This window comes from Larimichthys crocea, chromosome X (assembly GCF_000972845.2).
Source record: "Larimichthys crocea isolate SSNF chromosome X, L_crocea_2.0, whole genome shotgun sequence".
In the NCBI taxonomy this organism is placed as follows: Eukaryota; Metazoa; Chordata; class Actinopteri; family Sciaenidae; genus Larimichthys; species Larimichthys crocea.
In genome coordinates, this window is record NC_040020.1 from 14,025,745 (window position 1) to 14,042,324 (window position 16,580).

The 16,580-nt window shown below is 38.1% G+C and overlaps 1 protein-coding gene across 1 annotated transcript in view; it reads right to left on the minus strand.

Moving 5' to 3' along the window:
- scn12aa (sodium channel, voltage gated, type XII, alpha a) overlaps positions 1 to 14,301 on the minus strand; it is a 31,810-nt gene extending 17,509 nt beyond the window's left edge. The window contains exons 1-9 of the mRNA XM_019257205.1: positions 14,235 to 14,301; positions 8,855 to 9,161; positions 7,937 to 8,055; positions 6,941 to 7,030; positions 5,914 to 6,042; positions 4,834 to 4,925; positions 4,477 to 4,719; positions 4,289 to 4,352; positions 604 to 745 (exon numbers count right to left, since the gene is read on the minus strand). Of these exons, the coding sequence (XP_019112750.1) occupies positions 604 to 745; positions 4,289 to 4,352; positions 4,477 to 4,719; positions 4,834 to 4,925; positions 5,914 to 6,042; positions 6,941 to 7,030; positions 7,937 to 8,055; positions 8,855 to 9,121 (1,146 nt within the window). The 5' untranslated portion in view covers positions 9,122 to 9,161; positions 14,235 to 14,301. The remainder of the gene's footprint in view (positions 1 to 603; positions 746 to 4,288; positions 4,353 to 4,476; positions 4,720 to 4,833; positions 4,926 to 5,913; positions 6,043 to 6,940; positions 7,031 to 7,936; positions 8,056 to 8,854; positions 9,162 to 14,234) is intronic.
- Positions 14,302 to 16,580: the final 2,279 nt, after the last annotated feature.

Below are 16,580 nucleotides of genomic sequence, written 5' to 3' on the forward strand. Positions count from 1 at the left end.
AGGGGAAATGTGTGAAATAGAGTTGTGTTTCTGGCAACATAATAAATGTAAGTTCAACATGTACTCTCCTTTTAACTCGGGTTTGCTCTTTCCTGCTAGTCACTAACTGTGTTTCTGCTGTTTGGTGCTGTGCAGGTAGAGTGGAGTAGGTTAATCTGTCACGGCTGAGCTCCTGTCTTTTCCTCTCTCCCTCCAATCCATCTCCATCAGTCTGTTCTGCACATAAGTCCTCTTACAAACTAAACCCGACGTAAGTTGAATCAGTTTATATGAGTTTTCTTCTGCGCAAGTTGGCCAAACTATAAAGTTACGGGCCACAAAATCAAAAACTTTAAAACAATGAGCTAAAAGACGCTAAAACCTGATGTTGCATGCCCTTATGGGTTACATTGTGAAGGCATGTTGAATCACTACATCATTCCAAATTAACCAGGTAAGTGAAATACTATGAAAACCAGAACAACTTATGGTTATTCTAAATTATAAACAAACTAAACGATGATTTGACAGGTTGAGTAAAACTAGTGTATTATCAATATACTATCAATATCAAATATTATTACAGAATATTGGTAAATTAAAAATAAGATTCAAAATAAGAACCTGATGAAACAGTTTCTCCCAGTAGTCTTGTGTCATGAGTCGGAAGAGGGCCAGAAAAGCCCAGCCGAAGGTATCAAAACTAGTGTAGTCATAGTTTGGATTCCTTCCTACTTTTAGGCAGTCGAATCCATCAGGACACTTCCTGTCATGCACAAACAGTTGAAAGGCAGAACACAGATGATTATGGGACAATGCTGATAAACAAGGGTTATGCACAATTAAAGCAAAGGCAGCTGGGACAGATATAGCTGTGTTAGCGTGCAGGCTGTTTTACCAGAGTTAAAAACATCTCCCGTAGCTACATGCAGCCTTGCGCCCTTTGACTTCACAGGGTAGAGAAGCGGATGAGTCAGTAAGTACATACACTGCTATCAACATCATTATTTCAACTGAAGAGGCCTCTTGAAATTTGTTCCAGGCAGGAGCACTAACATGCACTGGAGCAAAAGGGATTACTCTGAGCCAGATGGATATCAAATTGCAGTTCAAAAAATTTCAGCTCCATGCCTCCATCTCTGATCTTCATTGTCAGCATAGTGGCATTACAGCAAATATTTAAGTCCAGCAGCTGAGAACAAGCTGGACTGCCATGTCAATCTGAGAGCAGAATAATTTCGTAATGGCCGGGAAACAGCTGGGCGGCAGAGCGCTGCTGTGAGAACAGCTGTAGATCTCACCAACCAGCCAGCTAAGCAGGAATGCTCACTAATATCCAGTGGTGAGGACAGAAGAGGCTGCGTGAGGCCAACGACATCTTCCTGTCAGGCGGTTCCTTCCCTCAGCTGCACAGATTTCTAAGTCCAAATAAGATCCAAATCATTTAAGTAACTTTCTTAACTAACAAGTCATGTTGGATTTTATTTTCTCAATAAAAAGTCTAAGCAGAGAATGAGAGAATTTCTAATAGTAAGCAAAGCGACCCTCAGAGCTTACTTTTGGGTTCCTAACATGCAGCGCACAAAGATGGACTCCTACATCTAATGTTGTGGTTGCTTATCTTATTCCCACTGTTGATCAATGTTGTCACTTAAACAACCAGTGAGTGTGATACTGCTTTAAAAACAAAGTTTCTGTTTGGCTTTCTATAGTAACTGCCCAGGGGACGAGGGTTTATCGTGAGTTAGCAGTCCTCAAGGAGTTATGCTATGTCATAAGCAGTTGCTGTGGGATCTAATCCTCCTGCTATACATCCACAACATCCACAGCCAGCATGATGCACTGATGGCTGTGGACTGTTTGCGCAGGCAAGATCAAGATATGAAGACACTCAATTTTCATATATATTTGTATATAGTCATACTAATGTGTATAAAAATACACATTAGTATGAATAAAACAGTATAAATTATATAATTATTACGTTACATAAAAGTAATTTTATGTAAACAAAACACAGTCTAAAGTGTAACAGCGCTTTGCTAACATTTTTATATAATTTACAAGTTGCATCCTTCAGAGTGTGGCATCAATTTCCTGCAGTTTGTGTAACACAACAGCAGAGGAACATCTGTCAATCGCAGCAAAGTGTTTTCCCTCTGTGATGGGCGGGGTGAGGCGGTGGGTTTCCATGCCCACGTCCATCCGGTCAAGGGCAAAAGTTGAAAGTCCTAATCCTTGATGTACAGTGGCTTTAAGATGTGAGGGGATAAGCCTGAACTGTACAGAAGGCGTGATATGAAACAGCTCGAACGTTTGTGCAAATCATTTATCACAAACTTGTTCTAAAATATAATTAATATGTATATGTGCCTACTTGTGTCTGTGTGTGTTTGTGTGTGACTGTGTGTGACTGTGTGTGTCATCATAACGTATCCAAAGCTTTAATTTGGAAATCTACTTAAGGATTACTTGTTGGAAAACACTCAAAAGATTAAGCATCCTCTATTTTTTTTACGTCCTTCATCCTGACCTGCTTAATATTTTGTCTGTCTCCACGGACAGCCTCATGAAGTTTCATTTATAATGCCACAGAAGTTAAAATCAGTCTGCCAACACATACATAAGCAAGTCTGTCATTAACCTGTGTTGGTCTCTTTTTTATATAACATCAATCTAATGGCAAGGGAATTAAAAATTGTGATCAATATAATTTTCTTGGTACAAATTTAAAATTAAGAGGACTCAAAAAGATTAATCTAAAGAGGCATTTATAAGCCCAGTAGACACAGAAAAAGAGATAAAACTGACTGGCTGAATGTTGATCACTGGGCAGAAACACAAACAGACAACAAATCTAAAAAAAAAATTGCCTTGACTTGCAGGTAAACAGCTGGATAGGTCACGTTAATACAAGTCTGATCTTACTGACCTACTATTTATAGCCGTTAAATGATGTCATCTCCTGCTGAATGACCTCAAATGTATCCTCTTTTCTCTCAGACTTGAACACAAATCACTGAGTCAGATTTTACTTCTTGGGAGATTAAGTTCCTGTGAGGTTACAGGGTGAGATAAAAAAAAAACTGTAGGGTGGGCTGCACTGATGCTAATATAAATAGAATAATAAAATGTGTAACTACCTCCACTGTTTCTATACTTTCTATTAACTCATTAAAATATCTTATTATTGTCTCATAGACTTGACATACCTCATAAAAAATCCCATGGTCCCCTAAAGCGAAGATTATGTTGTGATGTAAAGGTTCGATATTAGATTTGCACCAAAAATAACATTTTATGCTGCTCTTTGACTTAGTGATAGCTGCTAACTGTCTTTTTTATTCAGACTTTTCTCTTGCACTTTACACATCTCTGTTGGCATCTTTGTTTCTTTAGTAAGATACATATACGCACATAGATTCAATTAAAAATTAAGAAATAGAAATCAGCTCCAAACTTCCCTGTTAAAGCTTAATATCATCACCAGTTTTTTTTGCTATCATCCATTATCTTGTATCATTAACAAGAGCACCTAATGGAAGCCATTTGTTGGAGCTGCAGGATTTCAGATTCACACAGATGGGTATTTAGTTCACTATAACCCTTGAACTGGGCCTGGCACGGGCAGAGTCATCCTGTTGTGCTTGTTTCAAAAGCATTTGGATTTATAGGATTATTCAGTGCGTAGGCTGAGTAGCAATATTTGGATGGTTTCACACTGTGCCTTTGATTGGGAACAAAGTCCTTCACTCACAAGCACAAATATCATCTATGCATGTCTACAGTTATGACATTAGAAATGAAATGTGTTATGTCACAAAGACACAAGCTGAGGCTTGGAGACTTCAGTATCTCCTCTCAACAATAGTGATCTGGTCCGCTCCGGTTAACCTAATCATGTCATGGAGCTTTTGAGATGATGAAATCTCCATAGGCCCCCCTCACTCCAGCTGGCAACTCCATGTTTCTAAGTAAAGGGTTCCAGTGGATCCGGGGTGATTAACCACACCACATGTTGTCTTGTGTGCAGCCTCCGCACGCTTCACCCCTCCCTCTGATGGGATCATTCCTGTATACATTACGCGTCTAAGTCGCAGATTTAAAAATCCAGCCTAAAGAATATCATTTATTGTTGTGTCTGTTTTTTCTTGTTCTGTAAAAACTATTTGTACCATGCCTGATGCTTGAGTTACTGTATCCAATTAAACACATTACATGCATGGCTCAAAGGCCATTAGACACTTTAATATTATGTAACAGCCTGCAGATGATTAACAAACAGTAAGCAGGACAGACACTGACTTACCCTGCATCACTTCCATATCCACATATTAAGGCATCCTTTGCTCCTTCAATTTTGTAGAAGTTATCTAAGAAAAGGAGAAAAAGGAGTTAAAGTAACACCAAAGTAACTTCACTGAATGTCACTGATAGTGGGCAGTATTAAGAGTATTGTACATGTGTGAAATGCTTTCTCTTTTGTTTATGGCTGACCTTCGCTGCTGAGGAAGTCCGCCCTGGAGCTCCAGGTCCTGTTGTTGCAAATGAAGGATGCGTTGGAGCTGTAGGAGGAGTTGATGCAGTGCGCGAGGCTGCGGACACACTTTTGTCGCAGCAGTCCCATGAAAAGCTGCAGGCCAATGAGGGCGAACACGCTGAGACAGAAGACAGTCAAAATCATCACGTCTGCCAGCTTCCTCACAGACTGGATCAAAGCGCCGACGATGGTCTTCAGACCTAGATGGAGGAGAGGAGACAATACATCAACTGTTTGGTAACACATACACAAATAAATTGAAATTGAATGAAGAGGCAAGATAGGTGTGAGGTTTGATCTGATGGACGTCCTACCTGGAATCACTGAGATCGTCTTCAGTGCTCGTAGTACTCTGAAGGTTCTTAATGCTGAGACGTTTCCGAGGTCAATAAATTCTGTCACATATCTGGAATTTGATAAAAGAACATTTATGAACATCTGCAGGGAGATTTACCAGATAAGCAGGCTTAATAATTAGTGTTCAGACATATTGTATATCATGTCTTTATTAATACATTTCAGAGTTTGGTGAAAAAATGTGTAAACAAATCATGTACTGTTCTCAAGAGTGATCTGTAATAACCAACACTTTTGGGTAAGGGAAACAAGCTGACACATAAGTTGATATGGCTCACCTGTTACTAAACTTATATTTACACATCCAGCATAGGACACAGAGCAGAATTATCATTCTCCTTTAAAGGACCAGTGTAGTGGCCCCCCGTGTTGTGTAGGTCTAGCGTAGGTATTGCACTAAAAATGCAAAAGGCCATACTGAGAAATAGTGCGTAGTTTGTCCGTTCTGAGCTCTTTAGCTGCCTGCTGCTAAAAATAATGCTATAGGAGTAATAAGAATCAACCAAACTGAAAAGTTGCAGCTTGTAAAGCCAAAATAATGAACTGAAAGACATTACAACAGCAGAGTAATCATGTGATTAATATAAAAGCCAGCTTATAAGTAACAGGAATAGCTTGTGTTTAGTATCTGTGAGAAGAAACGACAGATGAATTAGCTGATTAAACCGTAATTAATCAAACACAAATTAATCACTAGAGGTAATGGCAGCTTTCAGTGTGTCTACACCCAGTAAAAGGGATTTTGTCTCGCTGTTTTCAAACAAAGCAATGTCCTATCAGGCTGGCTGGTCTCGAACAATGTTGCATCAATGCATGAAGAGGTCACCTGTCTAATCTCCCACCTGCATCCTGCGTAGTGAGTCACACAGATCACTGCACAGAATGACTGGCTGACTGATCAGGATCAAGTTGACATTACTAAACTTATATTGAGAGACATTAGAGTCTGCATTAAACAATTTTCTCATCTGCACAGTGTAGCCACTGCTAACGCAAGGTAGAGATTGGTTGTCAGTATGAATGATATCATTTCTTACGCCATGATGATGACGGTGAAGTCCAGCCAGTTCCATGGATCTCTCAAGAAGGTGAACGGCACTATACAGAATCCTCTCGCAAAGATTTTTATCGCTGACTCGAAAGTGTAAATGGCGGTAAAAGTATACCTGCAAAATATTTACAGAGGGGGAAGAAAATGCAATTACTTCTGAATCCATTGTTGAACAATACCTTCAGATTCAGAGTGGATTTGTACATTAAAATAAACCACAGTACGAGTACGTTCAATTACAGACGGGCAATGTTACTGACAGCATGCCTAAACAGCTTAAAAGACGATGAGACAAACATATGGAAAGTAAAGTAGGCCTGTACAATAAACACAGGTAATATGTACATGCAAGGTTTAACTGAATTTGAAAAAAGAAAAAAAAAGTTTTATAGTCAGAAGCTGGTTAGTTTAGCTTAGCATGAAGACTGGAAGTGGGGGTAAACTGCTATCTCGGCATACTCAAACCTCTAAAGCTCCCATGTCTTGTTTGTTTACTCTGTTCAAAAACCAAAGTGTAAAAACTTGAATCACATTCATGAGAGGAATTGAGATTTTATTACTTTCGGACAGAGCCAGGCTAGCTGTTTCCCCTGTTTTCAGTATTTAAGCTAAGCTAAGCTAGTTGGCTACAGGCTGCAGCTTCATATGTAATGTATACTTGTGACAAAAAAGTATTTTCAATTCATAGAAATAAATGTTGCAAAAGTAAACTGACAAATAAAAGTCGTTATTGTTGCAGATAACCTGCTTCATGCTACATTTTTTAATTTCTATTTTTGATGCATCACTTCTGATTTCACATCACATGCTCTTTTCACATGCCTATGTGGACTTTTGACTGAAGTGAATACAGCATGCATCATATACTTACATGTCAGCTGATTCTTAAATTACCACTGACAAAACAACAAACCCCAACAAAGCTCAACATTAGAACACATGTAGCACAGTACATTTCTGTCTGAGACACAAAGTTTAGATTCGATGACAGTTTAAATATTGTGTGGACTCACTCCAAGTACTTTGTCCATGGTGCCGGATCCGACATGGCCATGAAGCAACAGTTGGTCAGTATAGTGCACATTATGAACAGGCTAAACAACGTGGAAAAGAGGTTAAGGAAAGTGTACTGTGAAGAAGTATTTTGCAGTTTTACAGTTCAATAGGTTTTTGTGATAAGCCAGCACATAGTGTTTCTTGTAATCCTATGAAATATAGCCATTAGGATAAACCATCACTTTGTGTGCCAACGGCATTAGAGGTACAGTAAATGCGGATTATGTAAAATGTAAGTAAATTCCATTTAACATTAAACCAGGGGAGTGATATCATTCTCTCCTCTAGATTAATGAAACAATGACAACAGATCTATAAAGTGATAACTGATAACTTTGGACAATTTGAGATTTGAAAACAAATCATAAGAAAGTTATCATCTAGAAAAGTTATAATTTAATATAAATATAAGGTATTTTTGCCAGTAAAATATAGATCAGAACATAATGTTGTCAGTTATTCATATGATTTGTCATCTGCAGAGAATCAGTAGTTCAGTGATGTTATTTAACAGATAATTAGATCATTATTTGATAATAATTTGATAATTTGAATAGAATCTTGTTATCATAACAGAGGAAATCCAAAAGAAAGATTCACTCCTGCATGTGAAGTATGAATCAGCTGTCTGAGAACTAATAGGCAGCCGTCACATGATGTAAAATCTCCTTGCTCTTATTTCATTTCAGAGATTAAAAGAGGGATATGAGGGGATTTGGTTTGCGATGCCAGAGAGGACCATTACGAAGCTGTATCAAAAATCAGACTATGGAAAAATCCAATAGAAACCAACAGGAGGAAATAAGTAAATATTAGAAATTTAAATTTAAATTTTATTTTTAAAGAATTTTTCCCCATTAGGGTGCTATCACAAATTTCATTAACATCAAACTTGAACAAGACAGGATGTCCATGATTATTCAACACATGCACTGGGTAATCAAAAAGGATATGAATGGACTAAAACTTTTATGGCGATTGATCTGAGGAAGTGAAATGGACTAAATATGTAAAGTGCAGATGTGGCACTGAATCTGAAGATGGCCTTCCCTTTGTTAAGTACTATAAAGGTCTGCAACAGAAAGAAAAAAAGAGAAATAATAGTTAGAAAAATCACATTTCATGTCATTTTTTAACACATACATTCTGTGAATATAAAACATCAAAAATATAATTTCCCAAAAAAAATTTCCCATCAGTTTTAGGCACATTTGTACAGAGAAGCCTTAAGCTCTGAGCATCGGTTCAGCTGTTTTCTTAATCCTGCATAGACGATAATATTTCGTCTGTGTTGAGTCTGCCATTCTGTCTACCATCTGTGTTAACTTCTGCCATAAGCACTCCTGCCTTCAAGAAAACAGTTAGCGCACACACACACACAACAAGCAAGGCCAGTTGTGATAATGGAGGTAACGCCAAAGCAGGCTGAACCTTTCCCCAACAGATGTGGCATTTATTTAAATATTTGGATAATCCTCCCATCCAGCAGCACATCACATGCCAAAAAAAGAGACCCTGAGAATGACTGCCACGTCCTTTTTTCATCTCTCTCTTTCATTTAACTCGCTCATCCTATATCTGCATCAAAAGAGATGTAAAGAGATGCATTCGCTGTTTAAAACACTACTAGGTGAATTCAGTGAAAATCAGGAGGATCACTGACGCATCTTGTTTAGATAAGTTTTGTTGATAATTTAACATGTTAAATAGTACAATAGCATCAGACACACTGCTCATATGCCAGTGATTAATCATCAGTTACCTTTTTTTTTTATTACTAATAACCATTTCTTAAGATGGATAAATGTTTAAAGACACAGACACTATTTAGAGCAAGCTGTTTGCATGAAATGACACACAGAAGCACTCACCCTCTGGTTCCTGTAGTAAAATGGATCAATATCCTCCAGTGGCATCCCGATAAGTTCTGGAGGGATGTCACCATAAATGCGTGGCAGCTGCTTGCCTGCCTCCAGGTCGAGCCTGGGTTTGGGTGGCTCCTCGTTCCTGTGAGCATCATGGCAATCCTTGGCATTCTTGGCCTGCTCCTCAGCAATCCGCTGCTCCAGTGCAGCCAAGGATTCGCGAGTGAACCGCCGCAAGCCATCAGGACCCGTTGGTAACAGCATGGCTGCCATCTTTTCATCCTGATTCTCGTGTACTAGAATTTACTTACAGCTACAGACAGGGACGTAGAGAGTGAAGACATGGGGAAAGCAGAGATAGAAAAAGGCAAAAGAGAATAAATAATTAAATTCATTCAGTTTTATTGACAACATATAGTTGATTGGACTTAAAACCCATTAGTGGTTTATCCTGTAGGAAGTTTAATCCATAGCCTCAGTTTCAGGTTGACCTGTAGTCCAGTGAGGTGGTCATGTAATGTGACTGCCTTCTAAAAGCTGGTGTTGTATTGGAAGGAGTCCAAACTTCTGGTCACTGTATGCATCTATGACACTTTGCTTTGCTTTATACGCAAGGGCTCTTGACGTGGGTCAAGTTTGTCTGCAGCCAAGGTGGAGAGGTGGTCATACACTACTGTACACGCTGCATGCATTTACATAGCACAGATGTTAATAAAACCAAAACAATGTGCTTAAAGAGGCTGAAAAAGCTCTGTTGGCTGAAAGAGGTTCATCAGTACAAGCAACCTCCTCTGGGCAGGTGCTGTGTGTGGGTCTATTCTGGATAAAATGGAAACTTCTTTACACTCCAATGTGTCTGGTGTATCAGGAGGGCTGGCACTGTCAGGTTTTCTTGCAGGTGTGAGCTGTTTTGTTTTATTTGAGTATATTTTTTCAGCCTTAAAGCTGCTTTAATCAATATGTCTGTAAAAACAATGGATGACATGAGTGTGTATAATCAGAGTGGTTGCTTGTACTGATGAACCTCCCTTAGCTAAACAGAGCTTTTTAGCCTATTCGAGCTCATTGTTCTGATTTTACTTCATTACTCTGTGCACAGTGACTGTCATTACTTTAATTAGCATAGTGTCTGACAGTCAGCTTTGTTGAGGGAAATGGTCAGATAAATCCAATGTACACCAAATAGCTGAAAGACAAAGCTAGCAGCTACCTAGTGAACATAATAAAGCATTTAGCAACTAGAGAGGCATATATTTCCTTCAGGAGTTGATGGAGACCAAAGCACAGCTACAAAAGAGTGAATATTGGGGTTACACTCATCAACTCCAAATGAATGCTACCATTGCTCCATGTATACCTGATATTTAAATAATAGTTAACTTTAAGATCTGATAATATGTCAGTATAACTTGTAAAGCTTGTTGAACTGCTGTCAAGTGGCCAGAAAAAGTCAACTATTGAATGTGTAAAGCCCCTGTGTGAGCAGTTTTAAATTTTTTGACTCTGGCACCAGTTTTTTACCAGGAACATATAACATCAGGATTATTACATTCTACAAACAGTAGCTTAAACCAGCACTTTAAATATAAACATGGTTCTTTAAAAACTCAATGGGATCTTTAAATAATCTAAAATGAATGGAAAACATTATAATTTATCACCATGTTCAGCATCAGGGAAAGCCTAACAAGTGCGTCTCCATTACTGACGCTCTCTCTTTTTCAAACATTGTGTAATTGCAATGTATAAAGGCTTAAGTCAAAAGCTGGATTGCCTCTGATTTTCTAATTGGAAGATGGTTCTGAGGGAGGTCCAGAGACACGATATAAACGTTTTACCCTTACCACTGACCACCAGCTTCCTGTTATCCAACGGTCTCTATCAAACTAGGGCAGCCATAGTTCTGAGTCAGAGGGATTAAGTCTAGAGGCTGTGGACCTGACCAGGGGTTTTCACCAACACTGATTTAGGATGGCCTCCGCTGAACTCAAGAAAACTGCGAGGCGTGGACATGGACCTGACACCAACCAACGTTAAAGATGTACTCAAGATGTAATAATTTTTACCGTCATACCACACCCTTAAAAACCAAAGAATATTAACAGGTGGGCACATCTATCTATGTCACACCTTATCTAGAGCCAATTTTGAGATTTTGTTTTAATAAATTCAGAAAATGACAGATTGATTGCAGCAGAGAAGTTACTAATAGCTTGAAATACAATCTGAGATCAGTAGGAACACATCAGATTTCTTCTTACAAAAACAAAACAAAACAAAACAAAAAAAAAACAGTTTGCAGGTAATCTGATCATGCCACGGTCTAAATAAAGACAATTTTAAAGGCCTTTCCACAACCAAAAATGCACCCCATCATTTTAGCCAGTGACGGAGTCTGACATTTTAATAACTGAAAAAGCTTTCCAAAGAGAGGATTACATTCCTGTGCTCCCCTTTTTTGACACAGAAATACCATTGTATCCTTTTCATATTGACTAAGCTCTGTGAGTTTTCCATCTCCTCCTGTCCTGAAATGCATTGATCCCTTCACACGTCCAGCCAGACGCTAGTTATCTGCTTTTACTTGATCTGCTTATTTGGCCCAGGTTGATCTCAGATCAGCTCATCTCATACACTGAATCCAGCACTTTCCCATTTGCTGTCAAAATAAACAGGTTAAGGTCCATTTGCAACGTCATAAAGCAGATAAGCAGGTTCAAGGCAATGATATTTCAGTCAGGGTGACAACAGAACTGGACGAGATGAATCGTCCACAGACACACAGACACAGTATTTCCATTTTCTATTTGCACGATGGGAAATAATAGCAAGGAATTATATAACAGAGTGAAAAAAATTTCAGTTGAATGAAATTTAATTCCCATGACAGCCAGATGTGATATTGTCATCATCACTGCAAATAATTATGATAATTAGACTGAAAGTAAAGTGCACGCACACACACCCTCAACACACGTTCTGCAATAATAGTAACTACTGTTTTGAACAATACATCAAATGGCATGGCGAATGCTGGTATGAATCGACTGATGTTGAATTTTAATAGTTATATATAAACATAAACAAACAATCTTAATATGGACCTCTTAGATTTTTGGGTATGTGTGTGTGACACATACTTAGCTGGACATTTCACTGTTGAAAAATCAACTTGTCAGTGCTCTCTAGTGGACAAACTATGTAATGGTGACACTGTTTCTAAATGACCTCAAATCTAATTAGGCATTTATGTCATTTCTTAATATTTACTAATTAACATATCCACAATGTGATAATGATATGCTAATATAAGATGATATATCGGCCTGGCTGGTTTATTTGTCTAACTCTAGCTTGAACCCCTTAAACTGCTGATCAGCTTTAAGCTGCAAACAATATGCGTCCACCATGTGTACCATCTGTAGTGGTCAGTTTAATTATAACTTTGACATGATTATTTAATTTTTTGAACATTCCTCCTGTGATCAGTGCTCCACAAGTTAAGAGAACAAAGTATCCATCCATATTTCTCTTCTTTCTCCATTAAAAGAAATGGGATGGTACAGCTGCCTTTGAGATATTCTGATGACAGTTGATGTATACTTAATGGCTAAAAGAATACTTAAAAATCATCACATCACCAAAGGACCATGCATGCGAAATGTAACACGCTAACTTCTTTAAAATAAATTACAAAATATCCGATCCTAACCCTAAGATTATATAGATGATGTGAATCAAAACACTGAGTTATGAGTGGATATACTGAGACATTTGTTGCTCAGTAAATGTCAGTGATTGGTAACTGATGATTTTATTGAGGAAGCTACTGATTAGAGAACTTATTCTGCTTGTCAAATTTGCATATGGAAACAGTATGCACCTCACTTTAAAACACAGCTTAAACGCTGTTAAGGAATACATATAACAACTGTAACTCTAAGTCTGATTCTGAACAAGTCTAGAGAAGATCATGGTCCCTGATGATGTCACATCACGTACAGTTGTGTCATGTCATGTCGCTTCAACTCCTGTGTCTTTTTATCCTTCCTGATTCAAGTTATTTATCATGGCAATGTGTCTGATTATCATACACGGTTTCTTCAAGGCTTTGAAATACATTTTAAATTTATGATCAGTTGTCATTGTTTTTTTTGTTTTTTTACTTATCTGAGTTTTCGCCAAATTCTTTTTAATATTTGGAAATGCCAGAAAACATGCATTCCACATCTCCTGTCAATCTCTTTTTAAATTTAAATACAGATTGGGTTTTCACCTTGTTACCATCAGGTATTATGTAATATGTACTAAAACTTGTGCCAGTTATATTAAATAAATATATTCATCCAATTTTCTGTTACATTTTTATGTTTCCCTGGATTTATGGGGTTCAATCCTTCCCAAGGTTATTTTAGGATATTAAGATACACTACCAGCATTTTGCTGCTCACTCATGATGATTGAATTTATCATTTAAAATCAGTGCTTTCATTTACGACTTTAGGACTTTGCTTATGTTGTGAATGTTTTGAATGTTCATTTTTGATTATACTACAGGTATATTAAGAGTCTTTGTGTTTTATTTCTTGCATGACTAAAATATGACATGAAAAGTTTTGGAAACACTGTACACAATGTAAATATTGTTTGCTAGAACTACATACTGTGATCCGAGGTACAGACTGAACTGATGACCTACTTCTTTTGCAAAAACCTTTCAATGTAATTACACCAGATAGCTTAAATCTGTACCACAGAAGGTATAGACCTACAAAATGAGACAGTGGTGAATCATCAGAGGGTGATGAAAAATATTTCAGTCACCTTCATTCTTATGCTTATTTGAATCCTGCTCTAAACAGGGAAATCTTAAAACAAATCATGAGTTACATCAGACAAGAAGACGATATATAAATATATATCTTAAATATATAACTAATGCATCATATGTTGTTATGTAATGTATCACCATCACTTTATAATAAGTTAAGGAAGCCATGGAACATTAAATTGCGTGTGGTTTGCCACAGCGAAATATCATGAAAGTGAATTAACTAAAGCCTTTCATGTTCAACACTGCACTTTTAAAATTAAAACATAAAGTTCTGGTGGCATATATTACATTTTTTATTACATTTTTTTATTATATAGACCACAATAGTGTTGTTTTAAAATGTATATTAACCCCAAAACCTGACTTTTAAAAAGGTGTTCATTTGATTTAATATATATTTTACTGTATATAGAAGTGGAAACGAAAGAAAGCAGAGCAGTTAACACATTATTTCAAGCATTTACTCTGTGAGAAATCATTTACCTACCCCTCTCACATAGTTATTGCATGCTCAATATTCCAAAACCTAAAAATACTCACAGAGGTACGTACATGTGAAACTCTGAGATTTACAGCGTCATTTCCAGAGTTGACTTTTTCGGGGTTTAGAAGAGGAAACAGCCAAACTATCCGTGCAAAATCCATGTCTTCTGTTCAAGGTTTGTTCTTCATGGTGGACCAAAACTCCAGCAGGACAGAAAAGCGCGTCTTATCAGCAGAATCCAAAAACTGACTTTTACACTAATGTCAGTCGTCTAATCAGCTTGTGTTGGACATTTTGAAGCCTGCCACAAGTTGCACTCTTCCCTTCCATTCGAGTGGCTCTTCCGCAGTCATCCCACAGAGGAAAGGTCCCGAGCCACCGTGCGTGGAGAGGATGCTGCGCTGTCTTCAGCAGCTGCGCAGCGACGGGAGAGGCGCACATCGATTTGCCCTTGAGCAAGAGCAGGAGGAGGGAGGGAGGATGCTGCTGGACCACAGAGGATTACAGCTCCTGTAGAGGTCCCATGTCACACTCGATATGAGTTTTCCCACAACACCAAGTCGCAAAAACACACAGTACAATGGACACAGGGAGCGGACACATGTTCAAGTTGCCTCCTGGACAGACTGATATAAAATATGCTGCTTTTACTCTTTATGTGGCGCCTTCATGGTAAACATTAGAAGTAATGTGATGTAAGCATTGAGTTTTTGATATGGATGTGCTGCTTTCTGACACTATATAAACTTGTTTGGAGTTTGATCACAAAATTGGTTGTTTATGTTTCAGTTTGGAGACATGCAACCAATGAAATCACCTTTTGTGAACTAGACTGACATAATTCAAAACATGCTGTCATTTTTTATTGCTGAAAGTATCCATTGGGCAGAGAGATGGTGCTTTTGGGAAAACCTAGCGGTGAAGTCTGCGCCCTCCAGTGGACAATAATAGACTTTCAATGAATACATTGGGCTGGGAGACACAGTATGTGTTCTGCTGGATGACCTGCAACATATGTCATAATCCGGCCTGTAGTTAACATTGAGGTCATTTCTTATGTATTTTTTGTATTTGGCGCAGTGGGAGAGATTACATTTTACTGTATGATTAAAAATGTATACTCTTAGGCTGATTCTTATGTTTTTTATATCTAGTATTTCTTCAACAGTGGTTTATCCCGTACAGCATAAAGAAGGGCTTACCACAGCAAACTTTAATGTTGGAAAATAAAATGTTAACATTTTTTGACTCATGTTCTCGCATTAAAGTCAACTTTATTGTCATTGCACAAAGTACAAGTACTGAGACAATGAAAGGCAGCTGGTGTATAAATATGTTAGGATATATACAATATAAACAGCATTAACAGTAGAAAAAGAATGAAATGAATACACTAAGATGTATGTGCAGTTACAGTTGGCAATTAGTAGAAGTGTTAGTAGAAGTTATCCAGCTGGTATTATATACAGAATCAAAATTCTAATAATGCATGGTCATAGTGTGATGACATTATTAATATTTCAGCTTTATCAGTGAAGTTGAACATGGGGTCAACATTTTAAAGGATTAAGGCCTACATGGTGTTTTGCTGTGTGTGTGTACATGTGTGTCTCACCCTACTTTTCAGGGGCGGATTTAGCACTGATGGTGATAAATAAAACACCATGAGGGCATTTTGTGAGATAGTATAAATGAATCCCAGAATGTAATGTATTTTACAGGTTATGTTTTGTATCTAAAAATAATAGCAAACTGTAGCAATTAAGGGTCATCTTAGTTGGGCGCCCCAGGCAATATATAATCCCTAATAATGGCCCTGATGTCTAACTCTGTCTGTTGTCACTTTGAATGTTTAGATGCCTTCTTACATGTGTCTGGTCTTTCTTACTCTGGCTTTGTTGAAAAATGGTCCTGAAAAATGGGGGACAATGTAAAAAACACATTACCCATAAAGCTCGGGTGCAGGAAGGGGTGAGTGTAGAAAGTAGGTAGGTAACTTACAGAGAGTAGATTGTGGGGGTATCGGCCAACGGCCTGTATCGGTCCGGTAGCGGTACCCTAGCGCTGCTTTCTGTAAGTGGGTGTAAAATGGAGGGAAAGGAGGTAGACAGAGATAGTTACAACAGTATGGAGATGAGTGAAGAGGACTATGAGATTGATAAAGGGGGAAGTGAATGGGAGCAAGTGGGGAGAGGAGGAGGGAGTAGAAGGGCAAGTGGGAGAAAGAGAAAGAAGGAAGATAAAGATAGTGTGGAAGGCATGGAGAGTGAGGGGCAGAGGGATGAGGTAAAGAGTGGGAAGAAGGGTTCACTTAATGTAGTGGTGAGATTTGAGGGAGAAGGGGGATGGAAAAAGAAAATGGATCCACTAAAAATCACAAAAATAATCAGAGCACAAGTAGGAGAAGTTAAGTA